The sequence below is a fragment of the Pyxicephalus adspersus genome, chromosome Z (assembly GCF_032062135.1).
Source record: "Pyxicephalus adspersus chromosome Z, UCB_Pads_2.0, whole genome shotgun sequence".
NCBI lineage: Eukaryota > Metazoa > Chordata > Amphibia > Anura > Pyxicephalidae > Pyxicephalus > Pyxicephalus adspersus.
Window position 1 is genome coordinate 16,360,099 of NC_092871.1, and position 23,652 is coordinate 16,383,750.

The 23,652-nt window shown below is 40.4% G+C and overlaps 1 protein-coding gene across 3 annotated transcripts in view; it reads left to right on the forward strand.

Moving 5' to 3' along the window:
* The window catches only part of MEIS3 (Meis homeobox 3), a 29,483-nt gene extending 14,015 nt beyond the window's left edge, over window positions 1–15,468 (forward strand). Inside the window, exons 7-13 of one of the 3 annotated variants that reach the window (XM_072429854.1) lie at window positions 1,292–1,403; window positions 6,228–6,373; window positions 10,132–10,208; window positions 10,526–10,584; window positions 11,269–11,358; window positions 12,375–12,462; window positions 14,667–14,805. In XM_072429854.1, coding sequence (XP_072285955.1) covers window positions 1,292–1,403; window positions 6,228–6,373; window positions 10,132–10,208; window positions 10,526–10,584; window positions 11,269–11,358; window positions 12,375–12,433 — 543 coding nt within the window. In that variant the 3' untranslated portion in view covers window positions 12,434–12,462; window positions 14,667–14,805. Of the gene's footprint in view, window positions 1–1,291; window positions 1,404–6,227; window positions 6,374–10,131; window positions 10,209–10,525; window positions 10,585–11,268; window positions 11,359–12,374; window positions 12,463–14,666 lie in introns of all 3 variants that reach the window. The other 2 variants (XM_072429856.1, XM_072429853.1) reach the window with 2 other exon arrangements.
* The last annotated feature ends 8,184 nt before the right edge of the window (window positions 15,469–23,652 follow it).

Here is a 23,652-nt window from a genome sequence, read left to right on the forward strand (position 1 = left end):
CTACATTGTGGTCACAAAGGCTGTGACCCCAGAACATGTTTGTGTCATTATCTCAAAATATGGAAGTATTATCCTCATTTTGCAGTTGAAGAGAAAGAGATAATTAGCATGTAAAGGCCCCAGTGCATGTATTTCATTTACATTTCATGTCTGAATTGAGCCCCCTGCAGATTTTAAACAAAACTCTCCCTGCCTAGTCCCTCCTGGAGGTCAGAGCTGCAGCCTGCTCCCTCTTTAACCCTTGTGTCCCATTTGCAGCCCCCAGGTTAATCAGGGCAGGGTAAGGGGTCACAGTTTCTGCTGTATCCAAATCTTCACAGCTGGAACCTAAAACTCTCTGATCACCTGGAAGTAGCAGCTAAAACTACACAGTTTAGAAGAGAGGGAGCTGGGTTGGAGCCTAAAGGCAGCAAACCCTTTGAATGTGGGATTAAAGGGTCAATAAGGGTCAGTTCAGCTCCCAGAGGGGGTGTATGTACAAATGAAAACGACCCCTCACATCCCAAGCAGCAGATTTCCTTTCATCCTGCTCTTATCTCCCTGGTGTTAGGTTTTCTAAAAGCTCTCACAAAAGAAACCATAGAAAATCAAGTTCTCCCTCTAACGGCTGCAAGCTCCTCTCTGAATGTGTGTTGTTACTGAGCCTGCTGCTACCTGTTAGCGATCGAACATTTAGCTGCCGCTTATAGCCAAACGTGGGGTTGATAAGGTTACCGGATTGGTGGTGGTTAAGACATGTATGAAATGCATACACTGTGCAGATAGTTGAAATATGGATGAAGAGTTATAGGATGAATTGTGTCTGTGTTCTAAAGAGCAGCTGAAAAGGGACATTGTTTTATAATGAGGAGCTGTTAGAAATTATTACAATGTTACCAGGTTAGAATTCTTCATCCATTCCTTGTATTAGGAGAGTGTCCAATATATGCTGTAATGACTGAAAAGTCTTGTCTATCCCTATCCTTTCTGTCATGTTAGGTGACAGCACAGGTTACATACAGCAGAATATGAGGATTTCCTTTTTACCTGGTTCAGGCCTGTATAGTCATTGCATGCTAATAAAGATTTAAATGCATTCATCTCTGTGCTGGAGGCACCTATGAATAGTAACTATAAGGCATTGCAAAAAAAATGATGCTCAAAGTATGCTGTGTAGAGCAAAAAAACGTGTAAGAACTTTCAATCGCTTTTTTAATATACGTTTTAATATATAATATATATATTTAATATAAGTTGTTGCCTTTTCTTGCAAACAGCACTAATGGTTATTTATTTTATTTTTTTGTCCCAGAATAATTCATGGATACGTGACCACGATGAGACAGGATCCACCCACTCAGGAACGCCGGGTCCATCCAGCGGAGGGTTGGCTTCACAGAGTGGAGATAATTCCAGTGAACAGGGTAATGCTCCATTTCAGGTTATATCGACTCTTTTCATGTCCTGGCAGTAATGAAACATACTTACTATAAAAAATGGAGGAGAATAAGTTTTTAATTATTTCTTTCTGGGCGCACCTATTGCCACCTTTCATATCCATTTTGGGTCATAGCTGCTTAGTGGCTCAGCGTCTGATCACTGAGCCATGGGGGCTAATGCTGATTATAATCACAAAGGCTGCTGAGCAGAATGCGAGACTGTTCTTTTTGCAGAATTGGGTGAAGAGGTAAAGCCAATCAGAGATCATTGGGTGGGGGTGGGCACTGGAGTCCACCAGGGACAATTGGGGAAAGCCAGCTGCATTTCTAGTTGGTCATGAAGGCATTTCAGTGTTTGCTTATAGATCAGGATGACTGATATGGTAATTAGGAATGGGATTCCAGCACTTGGCCTGTACAGGGAAAAGAATGGGAGCTGGGGAAGTGCGGGGGCCACAGTGAGGGCAGCCATACATTCTGCAGGCTGACCCTGTGCTGTCCTAGGGGAGCTCAGTGATAAACTGCTGAGAGCTCTCTCTTCCTCATGATTCACCACTCAGATCTGCTGACCATCCAAAGCGACTCCATTTAATTTTGTAATGTCATCTGTAACATGAACATCCTAGTCAGCGTCCAGAGGGTAAACCCTCCCTCCCCACCCATCATTAGTTAACGCATTGGGTCTGTGTGCCCATGCAAGAGACTTAGCACTGAAATCACAGCTTGTGCCAGACCCGAGCCCCCTCTCTTATTGTACCACCCAGCCTCCTTTGCTCTCAAACTTCAAGGTCATCAAATAAATGTGCCAAGCCAGTTCTGTATGTTAACTGGGCTGCTGATTTTTTTTTCCCATCTGTGCTCAACCTCTCATTCATAAATATTCCCCCACAACTCCTCCCTTCGCCACTTCTTCTCCATGCTGCTTCACTGTGTGTCTGCTTCATTGACTCACAGCAAGGGTTGCTATAAAGCCACAGGGAGTGTTGGTTAATCACAGAATAATCCTAAGGGGGGGCCCAGTATACAGCCCCCAGATCTGTGCTCTCTTCTCTCCCATTGCAGTGACACCCTCCCTCTTCCAGTCGCTCCAGTATGTAAACTGGATTAGTGTAAAATAAACAACTGGAACAGACGTGTGCTGGCTGTTCCACAAACTGCCATTCTAGCTCAGACCTGGAGGAGATCTCATCCAGGGCCTGTAGTAGCTCCAAGCCTGAGCTACCCATAGGAATTACACGTTTGCTGGGGTTCAGACTGAACCCTACAATTTTATAATCCCTCCACACACACTAACAATTGTACTACATTGTGATGCCAGGTAGCACTGGGTAGCTTCCAGGCAATGTAGTGCCCAGTTACACGTGTATGTATGTTATATGTAATTGGGGATAAACTGGGGATAAACAGACAACATTCATACACGGGGACATTTCTGTCGTGGGAATGACTGATTTATAAACACATTTCATGAAGATTGCTATGCCTGTATATTCTGAATTTGTTAAATAGCCATAAAACTTGAGGCTTAGGGTACTAAAGAGGGTTACTATACTGCTCCACAATATTGGGATAAGATGGGCTACTGTATAATAAAGCACATCAACTATAAGTCTTTGTTTAAAGGAAACCTGTCATGGGAGAAATATAGCAGCCACTATGTTGTCCATGCAGAGTTCCTTTTCTAGATAGGATGTCATGCTGACCTCATGGCATTATTTATCTCCTCCCCAGTAGGCTCACTTTTTTTTTTAACATACAAGACGACTATAGAGAAAATAGATCCAGACTTGTCCCTTAAAAAAGGAATGGGAGTGCTCTGTATTGTAAATGTGCTGGATTCTAAAAGCACAGAAACTTTACAATTGTATTATTTTCCTTATTCTGGCACCAGGTCCTCAGGGCTAATAGCTCCCTCTGCAGGTACCCCCCCGGATTTACATTCCTTGCTAGTAACAGACACCTATAAGTGGTAACAACAAGGGCTGTCCTTATCGATGGTTCATTATACAAATCCAATCCCCAAAAATGACACCTGTGAGCATTACATATAATTTAATCTGCTCCAGTCCACAGATTAATGTCCATTCTTCTCATTAGATCACAGCCAGGATAATTGAATATGTCCTAATCACCACATAGTTGGCAGCATCACTACCTAATAATGATAATGTAAATAACAAAGCAGTCTAGAGGGCACCGGCCACTGAATCCCTGTAGTCCCTCCTGCTACTGATATAGCGCCAGTTATGGATTTTTATTGGGGGGGGGTTTAGAAGGCTCTGATGGAAGCGGCCATTCTCTGATTTGCAGACTTCATTCAAGATTCAGGTTGCAAGTTGAAAAATGGCTGCTAACACACATGGGTGCTTTTGACAGAGAGCTCATAACAACCATTAAAAATCACATTTTGCCAAAAAGAACAATTCAAAAAGACACGGGGCTGACATCAGCAATACATTGAAAGCTGTCAAGATGCCACCGCATAGTTACTTCTGCCACAACCCTCTCGTGTTCATGACCTGCAGATCAGTAATTAGTTCACCAGACAATACAATCTGCACCTTACACCCCACAGATTCCTGTGACCCTAACATATGTCAGTCTCTCCTTTTTCCTGCCTCTTGCGTAGGCAGTCTTTGTTCTCTGTCTTTATGAAAATTCATAAGACGGGGATAATTTTTGCATATTGAAACAGAGGGCATAACGGGGTGTTGTGGAGGTGAGGGGAGGGAAGCAATACTGTGCAACACAGGGCAGAGCAGACTCTGATGCATAATTTACTTCCCCTCCAGGCAAGCTTTTAAGCCTCTCTTTTGCCGCAGGTTATAGGAGCTGAGCAGCTGTTATATAGTCCTCCCCTGTTGTCCTCTTCTCTGATTTATGTTTAAGAGACAGGAGAGATTGTGTGTTTGCGAGGCCAGGCCAAAGGAGATCCTGGAGACTGTAAGAGGGTCATCTGCACCCAGACATATAGAACCATTGCTTATTGGACAAAGTCTTGGCTATGGCACCATCCCAGGCTTGCTTGAAGGCTCTGGTACTAATACTGTGAATAATTCTCTCACTTGGATACCTAATTTTTGCCTTTGTTTTATTTGTTTAAAATGCTTATCCATACTTGGTCAGTAAGAATGGTGGGCCAGTTTACTTTATTTATTTTTAACACAACCCTGAAAAGCTTGGTCTCTGTTGTTTGCAAAGCAAAATGATGGACTCGGTTTTCATGGGTGCAACCAGACCTTTAGACACAATCTGACAACCTTCATGGCTTGAGGCTTGCTCTTAACATTGTAAGCAACACTTTTTCAATGCTTATTGTATCAGTTAAGAGAATGGGATACCCTCACATCACAGGGAGCAACAATTGTAACAGGTTACTGAAGGTAATCACTTTTAGACTGTGACCCAATCTAGCTGGTCTTGTGCTGGTACCTGCATATAAGGCAAATATGACAATTTGCAGTCCACACATTAGTGAATATGCCATGGTTGCCAGGGTGTACCTATTCATGTTTATAACAAACCTTACTATATCCAAAATTAATTTTAAACATCTGTAGCAAAAATGTTTTAATTGATTTGCTCATCCTAAACTCTGAATCAATTGCAATTTCAAAGTGTTTGAAAATGTGTAAGTGTTTTTTTTCACACCCATCACTAACTTTTTCTCTGCCTAGTTATCAAAAGCAAATCTTACTGGTATTCATTACTGATAAAGTTCTTTATAGGAGGTTTAACTGCTGTGTGCAGATTCACATGTTGTTCACTTGACATTGTATGCTGAGTTACTTGTACCCATGAACAGCAATTGCAGACAATGGCTTCATATTGATGACAAACTGTTTCTTTGCTGTAACCTTATGAGACATTATTTTATGGGAAGTGTATCTGTTACTTCAAACCAACTACCTGAAAATGTGGTAGAACGGTCAACAGCAACCAAGATAAAATAAACATTTCCAGCAAGCAGTATGGGAGCGGCCATTGATTAAAATGCTAATTACCTCGTTATTATGCTGACCCATTGGTTTAAGTACTTACCAAGTTAAAGCTCTGTAATGTGCATACAGAAACCCGACCAAAGTTAGAATTCCTAACTAAAAACATTAAACTAAACAGCATGGCAATCATGTAACCAGAATTTTTATGATTATTATTATTAACAGGATTTATATAGTGCCAACATATTATGCAGCGCTGTACATTAAATAGGGGTTGCAAATGACAGACAGATATGGACAGTGACACAGGAGGAGGAGAGAACCCTACTCTGAAGAGCTTACAATTTAGGAGAAGGGGGAAGTAACACACACTAGGAGGGAATGAAATCAATAATTAGATTGTACTGGCAGAAAGAATGGTTGATCTCTCTCACAATGCAGCGAAATGTATTTCATACACAAATTGTGAACATGGTGCCAATAATACTGAAAAGGCTACAGTGGAAAAACAATAAAGTAAGAACGACCAGCAACAGACTGCTTCTGGGATCTAATAATTTATAGTGATGCCTTTACTTTAATGTGCATATCTTACAGGGCTGTATATCTAGATGTGTTGCTCAATAAAATATTTTATGATGTGCAGTCAGCAGAAGTGGTTCATATCAGAAGGTTCTGCTATCTTCACAGATATGGCATCCTGTTAGTAGGAGGAGCTTGTCCTGGGAAACAAGATAAACTAGAATGGACAAAAGTCATTTCAGCGATAAAATAGAAGAAATCATGTATTAGAGTGAATTGGTTGTAATATCAAAGAAAATGCAGTGAATTACATGAAAATTATTATTATTTAATGTTTCCCTTACAGGTGACTGTCTAGACAACAGCGTGGCTTCACCCAGCACGGGGGACGATGATGAGTTAGATAGGGACAAAAAAAGGAACAAGAAACGGGGAATCTTCCCTAAAGTTGCTACAAACATTATGAGAGCGTGGCTCTTCCAGCACCTTTCGGTAAGAAACTTTAATGTTGAGTCATAACACTAAAAGGAAACGTAGAAAACATTTTAGCTAGGTTCATTATTTGTGTTCATTTTCATCCTCAACCTTTTTATATTTTTATTCTTGTAATAAATATAGAGATAGAGAGCTGTATTTCTCTGCAGCCATCCTGCTTAGCAGATGCTAGATATTGGCATCAAAGGGAGAATATTGTGAGAAGGAGCAGTAAAGCAAAACCATTGTGTAGCACTACAAACCATTGACAGCTGACTATAGGACAACTATGGGCCCTGAAGGCTCAGGGGGCCCAGAGTTTTTTTTTTTTGCTGGACGCTAATGTATTCAGGTAGAAATAGCATTGAAATAGCATCTTGTATGGATTATTGTTAGTCTGCCAGAATTTTGTGTATATTGCATGTTTACAGGAGTAAGTTTTCATTTTGTATCCATATATCGGCCAGATCATGTGGTGGCAGTATATAATAGCGCAGCATATGCAGGTTTTGTGCTTTCATATCATTATGTTCCCTATACATGGTGAGGAAACGGCATAGCTGGGTGGTCAGGCAGTGGCTTCATGGAAGGGACGTCTGAAAACCTAGAAGAGCTGAGCATTGGTGTTTTGGCTTATAACGAATCTAGATAGACTGTCCTCCACTCGCTTTACGGGGAATACTGTTGTAAAATGCTCTTTATTGTGCAGAAAAAAAATGACCATAGGATGTGATGTGATTAGACAGAGGACCTGGAGCTTTATATATTTTGTGCTGTCAGTGCATCCTTTGCATTTAACCATTTACACCAGAGGGTACACTCTGCCCTGCTCCATGCTGAGAAATCTTTGCAATGCAGACCCAATTAAAAATTACTAAAGCGGCATAAAAGCTGAGTCTCGGCTGCAGCTACCCATGAAGTCTGCCCCGGGCTACATCTCAGCTAGCGGAGTGCACAGAAACAATTAGTCAGAACGGGCCCATCCCTGCCTAGTTAAACAAAGCAGAGTTAATGAACGCTGACCAATTAGTTACTAATTGACGAAGCTATAAACCTATTAGAAGCTGGTAAACGGGTAATCAATTCTAGGTAATTACCCTGAACCTGCTTAGTGGCAGGCAGACACCGGGGAGGGAGAGCTGGCTGGCTGACGAGGGGCTTCATCTGACAGGCGTATAAGCTTGGGGAACCCACATCACACACCCCTGACTATTTGCAATATTTCCTCTGCTTGTTTGGAGGATGATACATATTTCTCACCCCCCCCCCCCCTCCCCCCCCAAATATCAGTTCAGGTACACAAATACACAATTTGTATTGTTTAAAGACTAATGCGATTCAGAACTGCTATTCCTGTTTTGATTTGCTTCTCTTGGAGTAGCACGGTGTATTGGCAAGAATTTAGTTTCACCAAAGTGTCACCTTATTAGTAAGAAAACGATGGTGTCACACATTGATGATGGACTGAAAAGTACAATAAATGAATGACATGGCAATGCAGAGATTCATTTATTTCAAGATGGGACAGACACAAGCTACTGCAGAAAAATCTGGCCACTGCAATCTCCAAAATATATAAAAAAGCCACAGCAAGTGGTCAAACCTTGTAGGGCCAAAGTCTGGACCATCTCTCTCTTTTACTGTATCTGTAGGTGAGACTAAAGCTGTGTGCACACTTGCAATATATATCATTGGAAACGAAGGACTAACGACCTATCATCCAATAATCGTCAACAAAAAAGGGCACAACGACGACGAACGAGGATTGTTGTTGGAAACAAACAACTGTCCCAGCGAATCTGATTGAGCGATGATCGTTCACTATGTATGGTGTCTACAGTCGTTCAGTGATCGTGGATGTTTCTGCAGTACACTTTGCTCCTTTACACGTTACTTCCTCCATCGTTCAAATGATCGTACATTGGTGAATTATATTTGAATGATCGTATTGTTACAGCATGTACAGAATTGTGCACAATATGATCATTCAAAACAATTGTGCATTATTGTGCATAATCGTTAGTCGTTTGTTTTCTAACGATAATTATTGCAAGTGTACCTAGCTTTATGCCCCTGAATAAACCCACCTACCAAATATTATTATTGGCTGAAGGAAGACCTTCTCAGAACAAAAGCAGTATCACCCATGCCTCAGCTTTAGGGTCATTTCACATTGGCTGAACAATTCTGCGGCACCTCAGTGTGAAAGTCAAAACAAATCCCATAACTCACTTCATTTCTGTCATTTCTGGATAGAACAGGACCATGGAATTAATACCTGACATCCTCGTTATATTTACATGGGTCACTTTTGTCAGATGAAAGACCAATTAAAAAAAAAGAATGGCTTATGTTATAATATTGCATGGAACATAAGGAGTAATGTGGATTGTGATGCTTCATTTATTTGAATGAGTCCTGATGGATATCAAATATAGCTTAACATAAGCGGTTGCATTGTTTTTATTTGGGGGGGGGGCTATTAAAATGTATTATTAATTGCTTTAAAAGTTGAATTTTATTGTTGCAAACTTTAAGCTAGTCCAAAGCAACAATTATATGACCATTCACAATTGTAGCTCCAGCAGTATGTTGTGAGTTTGATTTGCATCTGCCATTTCAAATTGGATTAGTCCTGTTGCAGCTTCCCATGATCCACAGCATATGTTCTTCTGTAAAATCTTTTCTAATGCCCTTTAAAGCTTCATCTCCATGATAAACCATTCATACTCATTCAAAGGAAAAGCTAGGATTGGGACAGTATTTTTTTTTTAATTATTTGTATTCATCTGTAAGGAAAGTATAAGAAAACCTAAATTCAGATTCAGAAATCCAAGTGTTATACAGAGCTGTGATTGCACTGAATGCCATTTGATTCTTATGGAGTTCAGCTGTTCATTGTACCCATGCAGATATTGCTGGATTGTCGGGTACAGCTACTATACATCAATCATTGTCTATGTAGGGAAATACTCATCGGTGCTTATGTGTAAGAAGGGGAATCTATGCGTTGGTACTAACTTTTGGTTTAGGTATTCCATTGCGAACATCCAAGTTCGTTTCAAAGGGAAAGAATCTGCAAATATTAGTCTGTAATAAAGTTCTGGCCTGGTCACCCCTAACAACCATTTAGCCCTGGTGCTCTTCCAACCCCCCTACCTCCATCTGCACTCATGCCGTTCATCTGTCACTAACCTGTCAAGCAGAGGTCTGTGACTGGCTGCAACCTAAGACCCCCAATCTCATCCATCATTGCCGTGCCTGACAGCTCCATGGCCATTTTTTTTGTTTTGTATTTTAGGTTCCCCTGATCAAGCAAAGGGCCAGTTGCACATTTCCTGGGCTCCTGAAAAAGAAAGGCGCTGTTTGTGGCGGTCCCATCTGTCCTATAGATCTAGAAGGACACCATAAAAATCACCCACTTGCTCCCCCTTAACAAAGCAGATGGTTGGACGTTTAGTGGAGAATCTTTAGATTATCTTCCATTCACCCAGTCCATGGCTAACAGAGCAGAAGTGTCTTAATAAACTGTTTAATTCTCCAAACACATGGAGCAAAGACTGAATGCTGTGTTTTTCTATATGATTAGTAGATGGCAAATCTCTCTCTGCACTCTGACTTATCTATTCAGATCTGATTATAAACCTTAACATGCAATACCATGATTGTGACTAAAAGCACAAAGTCATCTTTTATTTTATATTTTATCCATATAAATTTGTGTTTGAACCTGTTTATTCAGTCTGGTGTAATCAGTTTTATTTCTCTCCATGAAGCACCCATACCCTTCAGAAGAACAGAAAAAGCAGCTAGCACAGGACACAGGGCTTACGATACTACAGGTCAATAACTGGTAAGTCCTACAATCTCTTCTGAGTCTTCTAGTTTGAGAAAGAACTGGATTCCGGGATACATCATCAAGATTCTTTTTTTCATCTATATTGCACTGGACAGGAAAAACCTGACTACTGTTGCCAACATTGACAGTTATCCATTCAGACATTTTTTTTTCTAAGGTGCCCAATATTCTAAGAATTCTGTAATCTGTAATTCTGCATCCTATTAAAAGTAATAGAAGTTCTGCATTCTCCAAAGATTTCATAAAAATTGTTATAGAGGTTGATGGCTTGCTCTTATTGTTACATTTCTTTCCTTTTCTTTGGGGTACAGGTTTATTAATGCAAGAAGGCGGATCGTTCAGCCAATGATTGACCAATCAAACCGCACAGGTAAGTGCCACTGACCTGGAAAAAAGGATTCTTTTGCATGTATTGGGTGTTAAGGCAAACATGTTACTAAAGTACTAGGCAACTGGCACAACAGATGGAGAACATTTAGTCGCTCTTCCACCATTGACATGTTACTAAAGCAGTTCATCTGTCTGCTTAGAAGGGCATCACAACGTGTCTTCTGAAATGGCATGTAAACTTTCTAAATTTTATCCAGAGGCAAATGAAAATGAACAGACATTGCAGGAAGTGACACAATTTGCATCATGCATATGCCAAGGTTTGGGTGCAGTCAGGGAACCTGGAATGTTTTGAGAAGCTACAGAGATATATGTAAGCTTTGTGTTGGTTTTAGTGTAACTGATAACTGTAGTGATATCTTGGATTCTCTTGCGAGCTGCACTATGAATGACCAGCATTTATATTAAAGCCATGGCCGTTCCAGAGCCACTTCTGTACTGTTGGGGTTCCTGGTCTGTACAAATCACTTATGGCTAGTAAACATTTAAAGGGTGGGGGCAAATAGACACAACAAAGTGACAAATAAACCTTTGGGGAAAAAAAGTAATTGAACATAGTGAAAACAAAGAACAGCCAGCAAACCACAGGTACAAAATGTACAAAAAATGTTTATGTATAGTGTATGCAGCAACGCAGTCCAATGAATTGTTCATGTTACTGCAGGTCAAAGCGGTCCACCTTATAGCCCGGAGGGTCAGAATATGGGAGGATACGTCATGGATGGCCAACAACACATGGGAATCCGCCCACCAGGTAAGAATTGGGACTATGATACTTGGGAGACATGGAGAAGCCAAGATCTGAGTATTGTGTGATAGTCAAAAAAGATTTGTCTGCTTCTCAAGGTGTATTAGACCAGTGTGTTGTCTTAGAATTACAGTATGTTGGGGGGGGAGTTGATATTCCAGGCACAGGAAAGGCGATACTAAAATGCCCCAGCACTATCCCACTGATATGTAAATTAAAAAAAAAAAGTAACCTGGAAAAAGATCGGGAGCTGCCATTCTAGACCTGTCTACAAAGTGAACTTGTCATGACAGAAATACAGCTGTTGTAAATGACCAAACCACACAATCAGTATTTTTAAAAAGTGAGACCCACAGCTGATACCCCCATGTTTCTATAAACAGTCCTGTGTCATCTTCATGGCAATATTACTACCTACTGAGTCTCTAACATGAACCAAGTATGGGGTCAGTGAAGTCTTAACTTCTGTCCTGCGTGTATGTTAAGTGACTCGCCAGCATTGGAAGCTTCCATCTAAATCTGTGCAAGGTTTAGTGTGAAGATGTAACAGGCAGCATGGCTTCTATATATATGTGAGAGCACAATTTCCCATTTTACTCTGATCCTTGGGATTCATCCTGTGTAGTTATGTTGTGCTTCTGTCTCCCCTTTAACGTCTGGTTTTGATGAACACTTGGAGCATGCTGAAATGCTCCCGTACAATAGCCAGTGGGTTAAATATTGCTCTGTGCATTGGCTAAAAAATGATTATAGTATGCTGTACTGCACAGGCTGAGATGGGGGTTCCTATAAAAGATTAGCCACTATTGTGGTCACTGTGTTACAGTTACCAGTTGTTGTTATTTGGCACAGTGGATTATCAATATGGCGGTATATGCCTGGCTAGCTCAGCGGCCACATGGGATTCGTCTTTCTGCATTGATGATGAGGGCCGACTGACCAGGTCAGGTAATACACTGCATGTGGGTGGTGATTGTACCACAGTGTTATTCTTGCAGTCTTAGTTGCCTGTCTTCCCCTAGGAGCCATGGGAGGCTTAGGCATGGCCGTAGGTATGGAAGGGCAGTGGCACTACATGTAACCCCCTGCCATCTTTCTGGTACTAGGGATGTAAGTAAATATTTATATATTTATATATATTTTTTTAATCTTTTGACCAGCAACGGGGAGGGTCAGGGTGCTTGTCAATCACAATTTCCCTAAATCCTTTCATTCTACACACGCATAACCCTTACCCTTGTCTTTCATGTCATCACACTACGTGTTATGCCTCCCTCACGGATCTCACATGCATGTACATTTTTGTCTGTGTGATATTTGGAGTATGGATGGAATCCTGGCACAGACTTGGAATATTATCAGCAGAGGAAACCAATATTAACTAATTTCTAGGCTTGAGCACTTGACTATCACCTGAATGCAAATAATGAGTTTGGTCCACAAAACTGTTCCCTTCCCAGTGTACAAGAAATACTGGCAGCGTGGCATTTTATAGGGGGATAAGGTCACACAACGACCCACTTATAAAACATGCAAGCGTTACCCATACTCGGCACCTATATGGCAACAAGTTTTTCTTTCTGGGGATTTAAATGAGAAGCCCCCGATGACTTGTAGGATTATGAGTTCACACTCCAGGCTGTGTAGCAGTTATGAGGTGACTGGAAGAGTAGGGGTTGTGAAATGCATCAAATTTAGGAACTGAAGCCAGCTTGCTGGAGGTGATAGGAGAAATGAGGAGGCAGCCATAGCTGGAGAGATCAGAGCAGAGAAGTATCAGCGATGATAGAGGGGGCTGGAGGTCCTTCCAGCATCTCCGGAATTGGGGGTGGGGCTGCGAGGAGAATTAGCTACAGAAGATGAGGACACAGGACCCCAGCAGGAGCTAATTGATAGGCAGCAAACTAAATAGTCCGTCTGTGGCGGCGTGTCGAATCACAGTGACTGCGCAGGTATGTAGATTTCTCTGCTTCCGAGCGGCGCTTTATCATGGGTCAGCGGAGGGCGCACTACGCTGCAGCGGGAAATATTTCATTTTATAAATGAGGGAAATTATTAACCCTCACTGACTGCTGCAGGGGAACGGTTACATCAAGCATTGCTGTGCTATCATATACGCTGTAATTGTGCTGGTGAAGAGAATTAGTCCATGCGGAGATGAAGGAGACCTCATATCAAAGTAACATAGATTGTAGTATTAACTGACACATAGCAGAGAGTGAAGAAGATGAATTATCCCCCCTGGAGGAACATCTCTGCCTACAAGTACATCTCTAGTCTATCAGCCTGGCGCTTTGTCAGCATCTGGTGCTTGGAAAGCTACGGGCGGGCAGGTAGATCTCTTTATTACCAGATTTGCCAGAGTTCTAATGATCAGTGCCCAGCATTATACAAGCAGCTAAATACAGAGAGATTGGCATTTCCTGCTTCATAGGCTTCATAATAAACACTAGATTGGCATGTTTTGTGAATGGAGCATTTATTTCTGTGTGTCACCAGATTTATATTTTGTTTTAGAAATAGGAATTTGAGGGGATTTAGTATCAGAATTACAGGGCCAGCCTGTGTTGCCTGGGTACAGAGGAATTGAAGGGGCACAATGCATGATTAGGATGTGATGTGTGTGCATGATGTGAATGGAAATCATTGTATTTATCATTGTACTGTGCGTTTATTCCAAGCTTGGTTCCTTTATTATTTTATCAATCCATATTCACCCCTTTTTATATTTTTGTGGTTTTGTTTCTATAAATTTTTGTACAATGTGTTTTAGTTTTAATGAAGAACTATGCTGGGGCTCAAGTTATAAATGCGGGATATAAAAAAAAGACTTAAATTGATAGGAGCAAGAATTTGGCTTTTTTAAGCATTTACTCCAATTTGCCCTCATTGTTTTTTACACTGACTTAAATAAGCTGTAACCACGCATGATGAGATTTTTGACCAATCAGGTGTTTACTGACTACATGTAAATAAGAAAACTGAAATCTTATTGGCTGCTGTGATCCTGCCACACTTTTGTACAATCTGTAAGCATGGCAGCAGAGTTCACCCATCAGCTGACTGCAGAGTTTTGGATGAACTTTCTAGTAGACAATTAAATATTATAGTAAATGAGCCCAGCCTAACCGTAATATGATTGTACAATTAGCGGGTTATCGTGAGAATTCAATATAGAAATGGTCATTGGTTATTCATTTCACCTAGAAATGTTACTGGATTATTACAAATTAGATAAAAAGTACAATGTTTTTTAATCCAGTAATTAATCTGTGTTGACCTGAAGAGCTGACATTCTTATCTCTTTCCACCAGGCTTCCAAGGAATCCCAGGGGACTACGCTGCGGCCCCAGGCTCTATGGCCATGGGATTCCCTCCAGCCGGTTACTCGCCCGCCATGCCCTCGCACCCAGCCGGCCTGCGTCACGGACCTTCTTTACACTCCTACCTCCCAGGGCACCCCCATCACGCCTCCATGATTTTGCCCGCAGGCGCCTCCCCTCACCACCTGGTGCCAGCGCAGAGCCAAGCGGATGCACTTCTGAACGGTCAAAACCTAGACATTCACGCTCACTAACATTCAGCCAAACCGGGTGTCAGCTTCTTTTTAACCCTTTCTTCCAGCTTCCAAAAAAAAAAAGGAAAAAAAAAAACTTTTGTCTTTAGAAAAAGGGATTTGTTTGGTTGGACTTGCTACTCCTTTAGACGATTGCAGAACAGAAACTGATGGATAAACGGGGACAGCAAGGGAAGGATAACAAACCCCAATCCACTGTCTTCCTAAACATGCCGCAGTGTGAACTTGAGAGCTGACACTAGGTGCAAGGAAACCACTGATATTATTTTTGTGGGTTTTTAATTTTTCATGCACACCCTCCCAACCCACAAGTCTTTTTCTATGAATGGACCAACACAGGACTCAAGTCTAATGACAGATTGAAGAGCGCAAGATCTTTTAAATCTCGGTTTTCATTTTGTTTGGTTTAACTTCTTTTTTTTTTCTCATCACTCGCAGCAGGGACTAAGTTAACTTGTACATTTTTTTTAATTAATATAATTATTTGAGTTGATAAGTGTATTGTTTTACCTGTTTTTTATGATAAAAGAACTTGAAACAAAATCCACTGTGGATGTATATATATATAATTGTATAAATATTTATAGCACCCATAAACTTCAGGGTCTGTAGAGGAATGCCTTCGGCTTATTATTTTATGGTTACACACAGTGATCCCACGATCAGAACAACTAGACATCCACTATTATAAAAGGTAGACTCCTTTCAAACATAAAATGTTAAAACAATCTATATCAGCCTTTTTACCATGGGGATCTCTTGAAATAACTTTCAGGTCCTAAGGGAATCCCTTCTACAATTATTAATATATTCACTGCTCGCAGTATATTGGTGTGATGGTCAGTAGGAAGAATGTCTCTTACATTGCTGGTCGGTGGGAAGAATGGCATCCTTACAGATAGGCAAAAAGACCAATAGTGTCACCTAAAACTGACCTGAGAGGCACAAATTGCTCATTGCACCCCTAGCAACCTCCAGAGAAACCCTGGTTGAGAAAAACTGAGTTAAAGTGAAACATCACAAAACAACAAGTCGGTTATTCACACTGCAAGGGTTTTATCAAACATACCTGTTACCATTCACTTCAAACTAAATCATTGATTGAAATCACTTCCTCCTTCCTAGAAAAAGTCTGAGATCGGCCTATTTCAGGGACATAATCCGCCCCAGTACAGGACAATACTCCAGGGAAGAGCCCTGCGCCTCATCATAAACAGAAAATAAGATTTCCTAGAACCTTTACTATACAAAGTACAGATCGACCCAACTAGTCATAGTTGTAAGGAAGCTATGTAATAGAAATTTGTAAACAGGGAATCATTCCCTCAAACATTCCCAAGTGGGAATCAATTACTGGCATTAAAACACATGAACTTGGAAGATTCCCAAGAGGGAATGTTTGATTCTGTTTTATAAATAGAGCCCATACTCTATAAAAGCATTTAGATAAAAAGATTTTCTTCATGTCAAGCCTTTTTTAATCATGTGGCATCCAAAATCCATTTTTTTTATACGTTTCATTGCATATAATGTTTTTACCACATTATGTAGGTAAATTATTGAAGAGTGAGAATTCACCTTGCTAAACGTATATCTTGTACTACTTTACTAGCCTAACCCCAATATCTAATAATTGGCCCTAAATCTCAGCCAGAGAGTATAAATGTCAGTGTTTCCTGGTTCGGGTAATGACCTCTCTGACAGCATTGTACCCAAACATTGGTGAATGAAAAGCAGAGATCATTTGAGATAACTGGAAAAAATGGTGAACAAATGATCATATCAATTTAATTTAAGGTATGCTGAGTGACCTTGGCAATATATATGTAAACTAAAAATTCAGCTTTTTATATTTTATGTGTTTGTCCCTCTCTATTCATCCTAGTAATCACTGTCTCCAATATATAAAAACTTGCTAAATCCGACGTGTTTGAGTACAGAAGGGGATGGGAAATCTTCCACTGTGTAATGTTGTACTGGTGACAACTGTCTAGGAGATTTTCCCTGACTTTAGATGTCTTCTTTCTTCCTGCTGTGTCACTGATAAAAGAAGTGGAGGGAAATGTCCCCACCGGAATGCAGACAGGAAAAACCTGCTAAGGATCCTAAAGTGTAATGAAACCCTAGAATGTTTATAGAAACTAGTGCTGCTGAGCTCAGTACTTCTGCTTCAAATGTTTTGCTTTATTTTAAAGTTTGCCATTCAGGTAAAACTCGGCCCATAGAAGTCACTTTGCATGCTTCCTGTTTTTCACGTGGCTTTGTTACCTTGCAGGGTATTAATGTAGCACTATCTAAGCACTTTTTTTGTACATCTTGACGATGTGAAGACATTGCCTGTGCTAACAACCAGGAGACAGCTCTGTGCCTATGATCCTTCTCCAAGGATAGTGATTGACAGCAACTCCCAAGACACACATGCTTTATATGATGCAAGGAATGATGGGACATGTAGTTTCCAAGGAGGTAACTTTCTTTTAATTATCTGGATGTGCGCTTTCCAAGCAGAAGTCTGGGAAAATGCCCGTGGGAAAGCCCAAGGGTGCAGCTGCAAACATAGTAGTGCAACTGTATATGAATGTCCTAATAATTATTGAATAAACATTGCAACAGAGGTGAGAATGGGTTTATTTATATAGAATGCAGAGGGTTTAGTACAAATGTAACCATTCTCTGGTCTATCCAAATCCATAAAATGGTTTTTACACTTTTAATACCATTTGCAGTGTTTCCTATTTAGCAGTTGCTTTTATAGAAAACCCTTACATCAGGGCTGTCCAACTTTAGTTCTTGGGGGGCCAGAATTCTCACACATTACCTTCACTTCTGTAACACCCCACAGGCAACAACCAACTCCAGCAAGTTTTTACTGCATTTTACTTCCCTATAAAAGTAGCGCTCTCGCAAACTATTTGCTTTTCTGATTGTGTGACAGAGAGGCCATAATTCTGGCCAGAATACTTTATTCCAGTCCATTATATATATATATATATATATATATATACAGTACATATAGTATAAAGGTAGCACCCCTCACTGCTGCCCTTGCTTGCAAAAAGCCACTTGAAACTTCAATCCTAAATCTGTTTCTTCTGCCCATCTACATAGACTTTAGTCACTTCCAGTCTTCCCATGCTTACCTGCCATAGTTTGAGTACCTTAGGCTTCTTACATTAGGGTCTAGATGTCAACATTTCTGATTCTACCAGGTTTCAGCTCACTTTCTATCTACTAAACATTACAATAATGCTGTCTTTTGCTCTTAGAGTTTGTTTTGTCCTTGAAGTCCCTCTAAACTTGGTCAGGTGTGGTTGGGTTTCCTGTCTTTTCAGCTTAGGTCTTTACCACAGTCATGTAAGACTTTCTGTCCTGAATCACCCAGGTTTTTGCTGACTTTGATCTTAGAAGCCACAAGCGCATTTCTTATATCTGTTTCTGTATCTGATTTGCTATTTAGCAATACCCTAAGCTGGACTGCTTTTGGATGCTGTTAAAGACTTCCTGTGTCCCTCAAAGTACGAGAAAAACAAATAGGAGTTTTGTACTCATTGTAAAATATTTTTCATGGAGCATGCAGGTTCATACGTCGATGTTTATGCTCTTTGTACTCCTTTCCTACAAAACTGAGGCATGCCAATATTAGGATAGGTTATCCCAGACAGGCCAATAGTATTCTTGTTTGACAATTTCCAATTCTCCACAGCACAACCTAGAAGGTAAAGACCTGTGTCCCCCACATTGACCCCAAAGAAAAACATTTTACAGTGGGTGCAAAAATCCTTTTTTATTAGTCCTTAAAACAAAGGCCTGGTGCACTTCAAACAAACCTAAAGGACTTTGAATAAGGCTGATCTAGCAAATAGAATAATAAACATAAGAGCCTGCTGCACTCATAGGTAATTTGCAGAGCAGTACACAATTTATTCTGTCCATTCTAACAGCAACCAGGACTGTCATGGCTGAACCCCGGCATCAGGATTATTTTGCTTATTTCACTTCTCTACTGGTCAATGAGGCAGTTTATTACATTTTGTAGCCAACAGGGATTTGAGGGATGCCCATGGGGGAACCATATTAACAGTTCCAGTTGCTGTTTATACAAGTCATGACTACTAAAAAAGTGAAGCTTTCAAGTTGTTAGGAACAATTAGCTTGACACGTTTACTTAAAAGTTACTATGACATCAACAATAATTTGCTAAGCTTTTTTTTATTTTACCAGCAAGAAATCATGCTTTCTGCCCACTTAAAACACAACCACCTTTGTATTCTGTTGTCTGCTTTTGCTAAAAAAAAATGTACAAGGTTTGAAGATGGCCATACATATTTGTAGTCACATAATATAAAAATGAATTGAGCTATTGATAAGAGTCTGACTGGTGGATAGCTTAAGTGAAGAACTGGGAAAAAAACAAATCAAAACCATTTTGAGTAGACAGGTATCACATGAATATTTTGTGAGCTCACAGAATAATCATTCGAGACAGGTCAACAAAAAGACAAATACAGGTAGGGTTTCTGTATTTCATCCTGCTCTTTCATTTTGTATAATTACTATCATGAATACAAAAGACTTCATGAAGTCAGGATTCAATGTGAATTCCCTGCAGAACTTTGTGTTAGTATTCTCTGTTTTACAAGGCACATTAGACAGCAGTTTCTTGCTGTTTCCTAAGCAATGGTTCACTTTTACTGTGCCAAGTTGCCCAGCTTTTCACCTTTCTCAGCATTGACTTGTAGACAGAAGGTCACACATAAAGTTGATTTTAGGTAATAGGGGATACTGGGGGGTTTGATGAATCAATGGTCTCTCAGAGACACTGGCATTTAGACAACCAGTCAGCAAAACCTGTGCCATGGCAGCTAAATGAGAAATGTTCACAGAATTAAAAAAAAGATGTTTTGTTACAGAAAAGACATACCATGACGCTTTTCTAAAAAAAAAAAAAAAAAAGAAGACCTGAATATATTTTGAGGACGGCTGGCTTAATGTGACAAAGCACAAATTCTCACATTTTGTTATATGACAGCACCTAGGTGTCCAGGTAGCTCTTCAACATCCTCAGAGCCAAATACTGCATACTCCTACATATGATCACTATATTACATTGTGGGTCTAGAAACAGGCAGAACTGCATCCCATCTATGTGTGGTTCCCTTTCCGCTGATGACCCGGTCCTGGGCTCAACAGCAGCTGCAGAATATCTCCTTTAATTGTTATATCATTCTTAGCGGTTTATTTTATGATTGCTTGAGTCTAAGCCCACCTAAAAGTAAAAACCTATGCAATGAGTTGGGTTAGATTTAGGGTGAATTATTAAAAAAAAAAAATTAATCCAACTTTTTTTTTCAGCAAACCAATCATGTATTGGACCCTTAGAAGAATCCCTGCAGTGGTCCTGATACAAAGGTGTCATCATGTCTGTATACAAAGCCCTGCGTGTTGCTTCATCCTGTTTCCATCTGCTCATATATGTCACTCTGTTAATTTGACACATCCACTCTTCCCTAATATTCTCTGTTTTGCACCTGCCGGTGACTGGGCCGTCACAGAGCCTTATTTGCCTACAGGCACAATGCTGGTGACAGGCTGTCTATTTCCTCCCACCACGCTGACCCAGGGGTCAGTCTGCAGCCACTAATTACAGACGGCAGTAGTAACACTTCAGCGTATTGATGAATTAATCTCCTGTTTGGTCTGGAAGGTCTTGTATCTTATTGTATGTTCTGTAGGCTGGGTCACAAGATCACTTTTTGTGTCCACAACTTCCATTTCTATATTATAACATGATTTCTGACCTAAATTGGTATATTATAAATGGACAGCTGGGCGTTTTAAAAGGCAACAAAAACATCCAACAAGATTGAGATGGTTATTGGAATGCAAGAAGAATCCCTCTTATGAAGTTAAGTTTAACAATTTTTACATGGGAAAAGATTTAGACCATTTCATAATCATCATTTAGAGAAGGTTGTTTGTTCTCATGTCAAAATATATTATATGAAGGAGGGTTTTGTAATTAAAGGGAAAGTCCTTATAACGTCACCAACCATGGCCAAACTTAGAGAGCTGTTATTGTGCAAGTCCACCAACCTGGGAACCAAATTCCCTACAACCATTGAAAAATAATGATAAACTCCAGTTGCACAATAACTAATGAATGAATGCTGCAGCCAGACTCATCCATCCTTCCCACCCCTCCTCCTCTGCTGCTTCTCTTTGTAGTTCTCTTCATTGGTTTCCATTTCACCTAAGTATTAAATTCAAGCTCCTGTGCTTTGCCTTCAAATCCCCCCACAGTTCTTGTCCCACTTACCTTTCTGACCTGATAGAAAAATTCTCCCCTAGCCGCTCTCTTCGCTCCTCCAATGACCTGCTAATGACTTCCTCACTCATAACCTCATCACATGCTTGGCTCCAAGAGCTGCCCTGACTCTCTGGAATGGTCATTCACTTACACTTGTTCTTACTTTCCACACATTTAAAAGTGCCCTTGAAACCCATCTTTTCAAACTCAGCTACCGTCTTCTTCTGTCTCCTAAACCCTTACTACTTACCCACTTATCCCCCCTACAACTGTGTGATACTTCCCCCTCTTGGATTGTAACCTCTTCAGGACAGGGTCCTCTCCTCCTCCTGTGTCACTGTCTGTATCTGTCTGTCATTTGGAACCCCTAACAGAAAGCCAGTCAGAAGTATTTAGGTAAGTAGTTAGACGTAGGGCTCATGTCAGTAGCACATCCAGGTCTGAGCAGAACCAATAAATATTAATGTGTGATCACTATAGACAAATGATGGAGCCTCCTCTGTAATAGAAACGACTATGGGTGACAGCAGCTATATATGATGAAGAAGAATTTGGAGACTGTCAAGTATAACTAAAAACAATCCTTAACTATCCATCAAAGAAGTGGAACTGATATGTGTTTTTTTCAACATTCACCTTATGTAGGTGAGTGATTTCTGCAGCCTAATTTGTGTATATTGTACATTTGTACACAAAGTGCTGCATATCATGATAATGCGCTGATATTTCTGGGCCAGATGCCAGGCGGAGAGGAGAGAAATAAGAGAGAGAAAGGAGCTTCGAACACACAGCAGAGCTGAACCTGAATCTAAATATATCTGAGAAGAAGCAAGCAGATGTGCTGGGGTCAGCCACACACAAGATGTGGGAGTATGTTACACCCCAACATTACTGCCGTCCAGCTTTTCATACGATAGGCGATCAGCAACTAATGAATAGGTCTTGTTATTTTCACATAAGCCGTCTTGTAACCTTAAGGCCAAACCTACCCCAAAATTGAACAAAGCAAATTCTAATAGCAATCAGGTTGTAGGTGAATGCCAACAATATATAGAAGTAATATGGTGGACTGAAAGTATTTGTTTCATGGTCCAAATGTACTCACATACTGCTTTTCAGCTGTTTCCTCTCATTAATATATTTAGTTGGTGGACCGGTCAATCAGATGTGATCTTGCGACAACCAAAGCAAGATGCAAGACTACATATCCCAGCATTCCTGATTTACATTTGTTCACATAAGGATGTAAGACTTCTAGTCACAGGAAGTAGGTAAATAACATATGTAGAAATGTAATTTGTTAGTAGGAAACTAAACAGCATGATAGATTCTGGCTGTGTGGATAGGTGCTAGTCTACACCATGGGTTCCTAACCTTGTACAGTTTTGTTCCAAATTTCGAAATTTGCATTGTTGGATTGTGGGTTTAGTTGGGCTCTAAAGTAAAAGGTTGAAACGCCTGGGATTTGGAGTTTGGCACCCTGGGGCCAGCAAAACCTGGGTGCTTTGTACTTAGTTAACTGTAGAAGCTTCCTGGTTGGTGGCACTAACTCCACTCCTTATGGCAAAGGGGCCTGCTGATTGGTAAAAGTTTTGGCCCCTCCCTACAGTCAACAAAAACTCCACCTACCAGGAACACATTTTTCGAATAGTACTAATATAAAGAGGAGGAGGTATTTTTTAACATGGTACTAATACTAAAATGTTTTGCTGGTTGATTTGTTTGTCTATTAACGTGTATGTCAAGCCGTTTTTAGTATTTATTAAAATGAAGAAAGAAATTTCTTTTTTTTAGTGCTAAACATTTCAGAAATTTACTGTCCCTCCTGTCCCTGCTGACAATGGTTTAACCAGAAATAAGATTAAAGCTGCCCAGAAAAAAATAGGAAAGTGTCAGGGAATCTAGGTTTTTCCTACTTTACTATGTAGTTTCTCCGTCTTCCTGACTAGTAAAATGTTGTCAGCAAGACAGGAAGTGAGGGGAAACCTTTAATCCAATCTCCCCCCCTCCAAGCACACAATCTAGTCATGGTTGTGCAAACCTCAGTGACCGCAAACTACTGAGAAACAGGGTAAGAAAGATAAAGAACTGTGATTTCTCTTTTCCTACTTTCTAACTTTTGCAGATAGGGAAAAGGGAGGGACAATTTTTAGCATGTAGGCAACAGATCAAACCCTCTGATACCCTCATTTTGCAGACCGTAAAAATAAATATAGAAAAAAAATGATTGGTTAAACCAAAAAGTGTTCCTTTATATCAGGGGTCAGCAAACTTTTTGGACTACTAGGCCATTTCAGGAGGTCAAGACGGCACACTAGGCCAGAAGAAACAAGGTGTCCAAGGAAAGGTTTTTTCCAACTGTGACTGCAAGCGAGCAGCCTTAGTCTTCCGCTCATCCGTGGTATAGTCTCTGTAC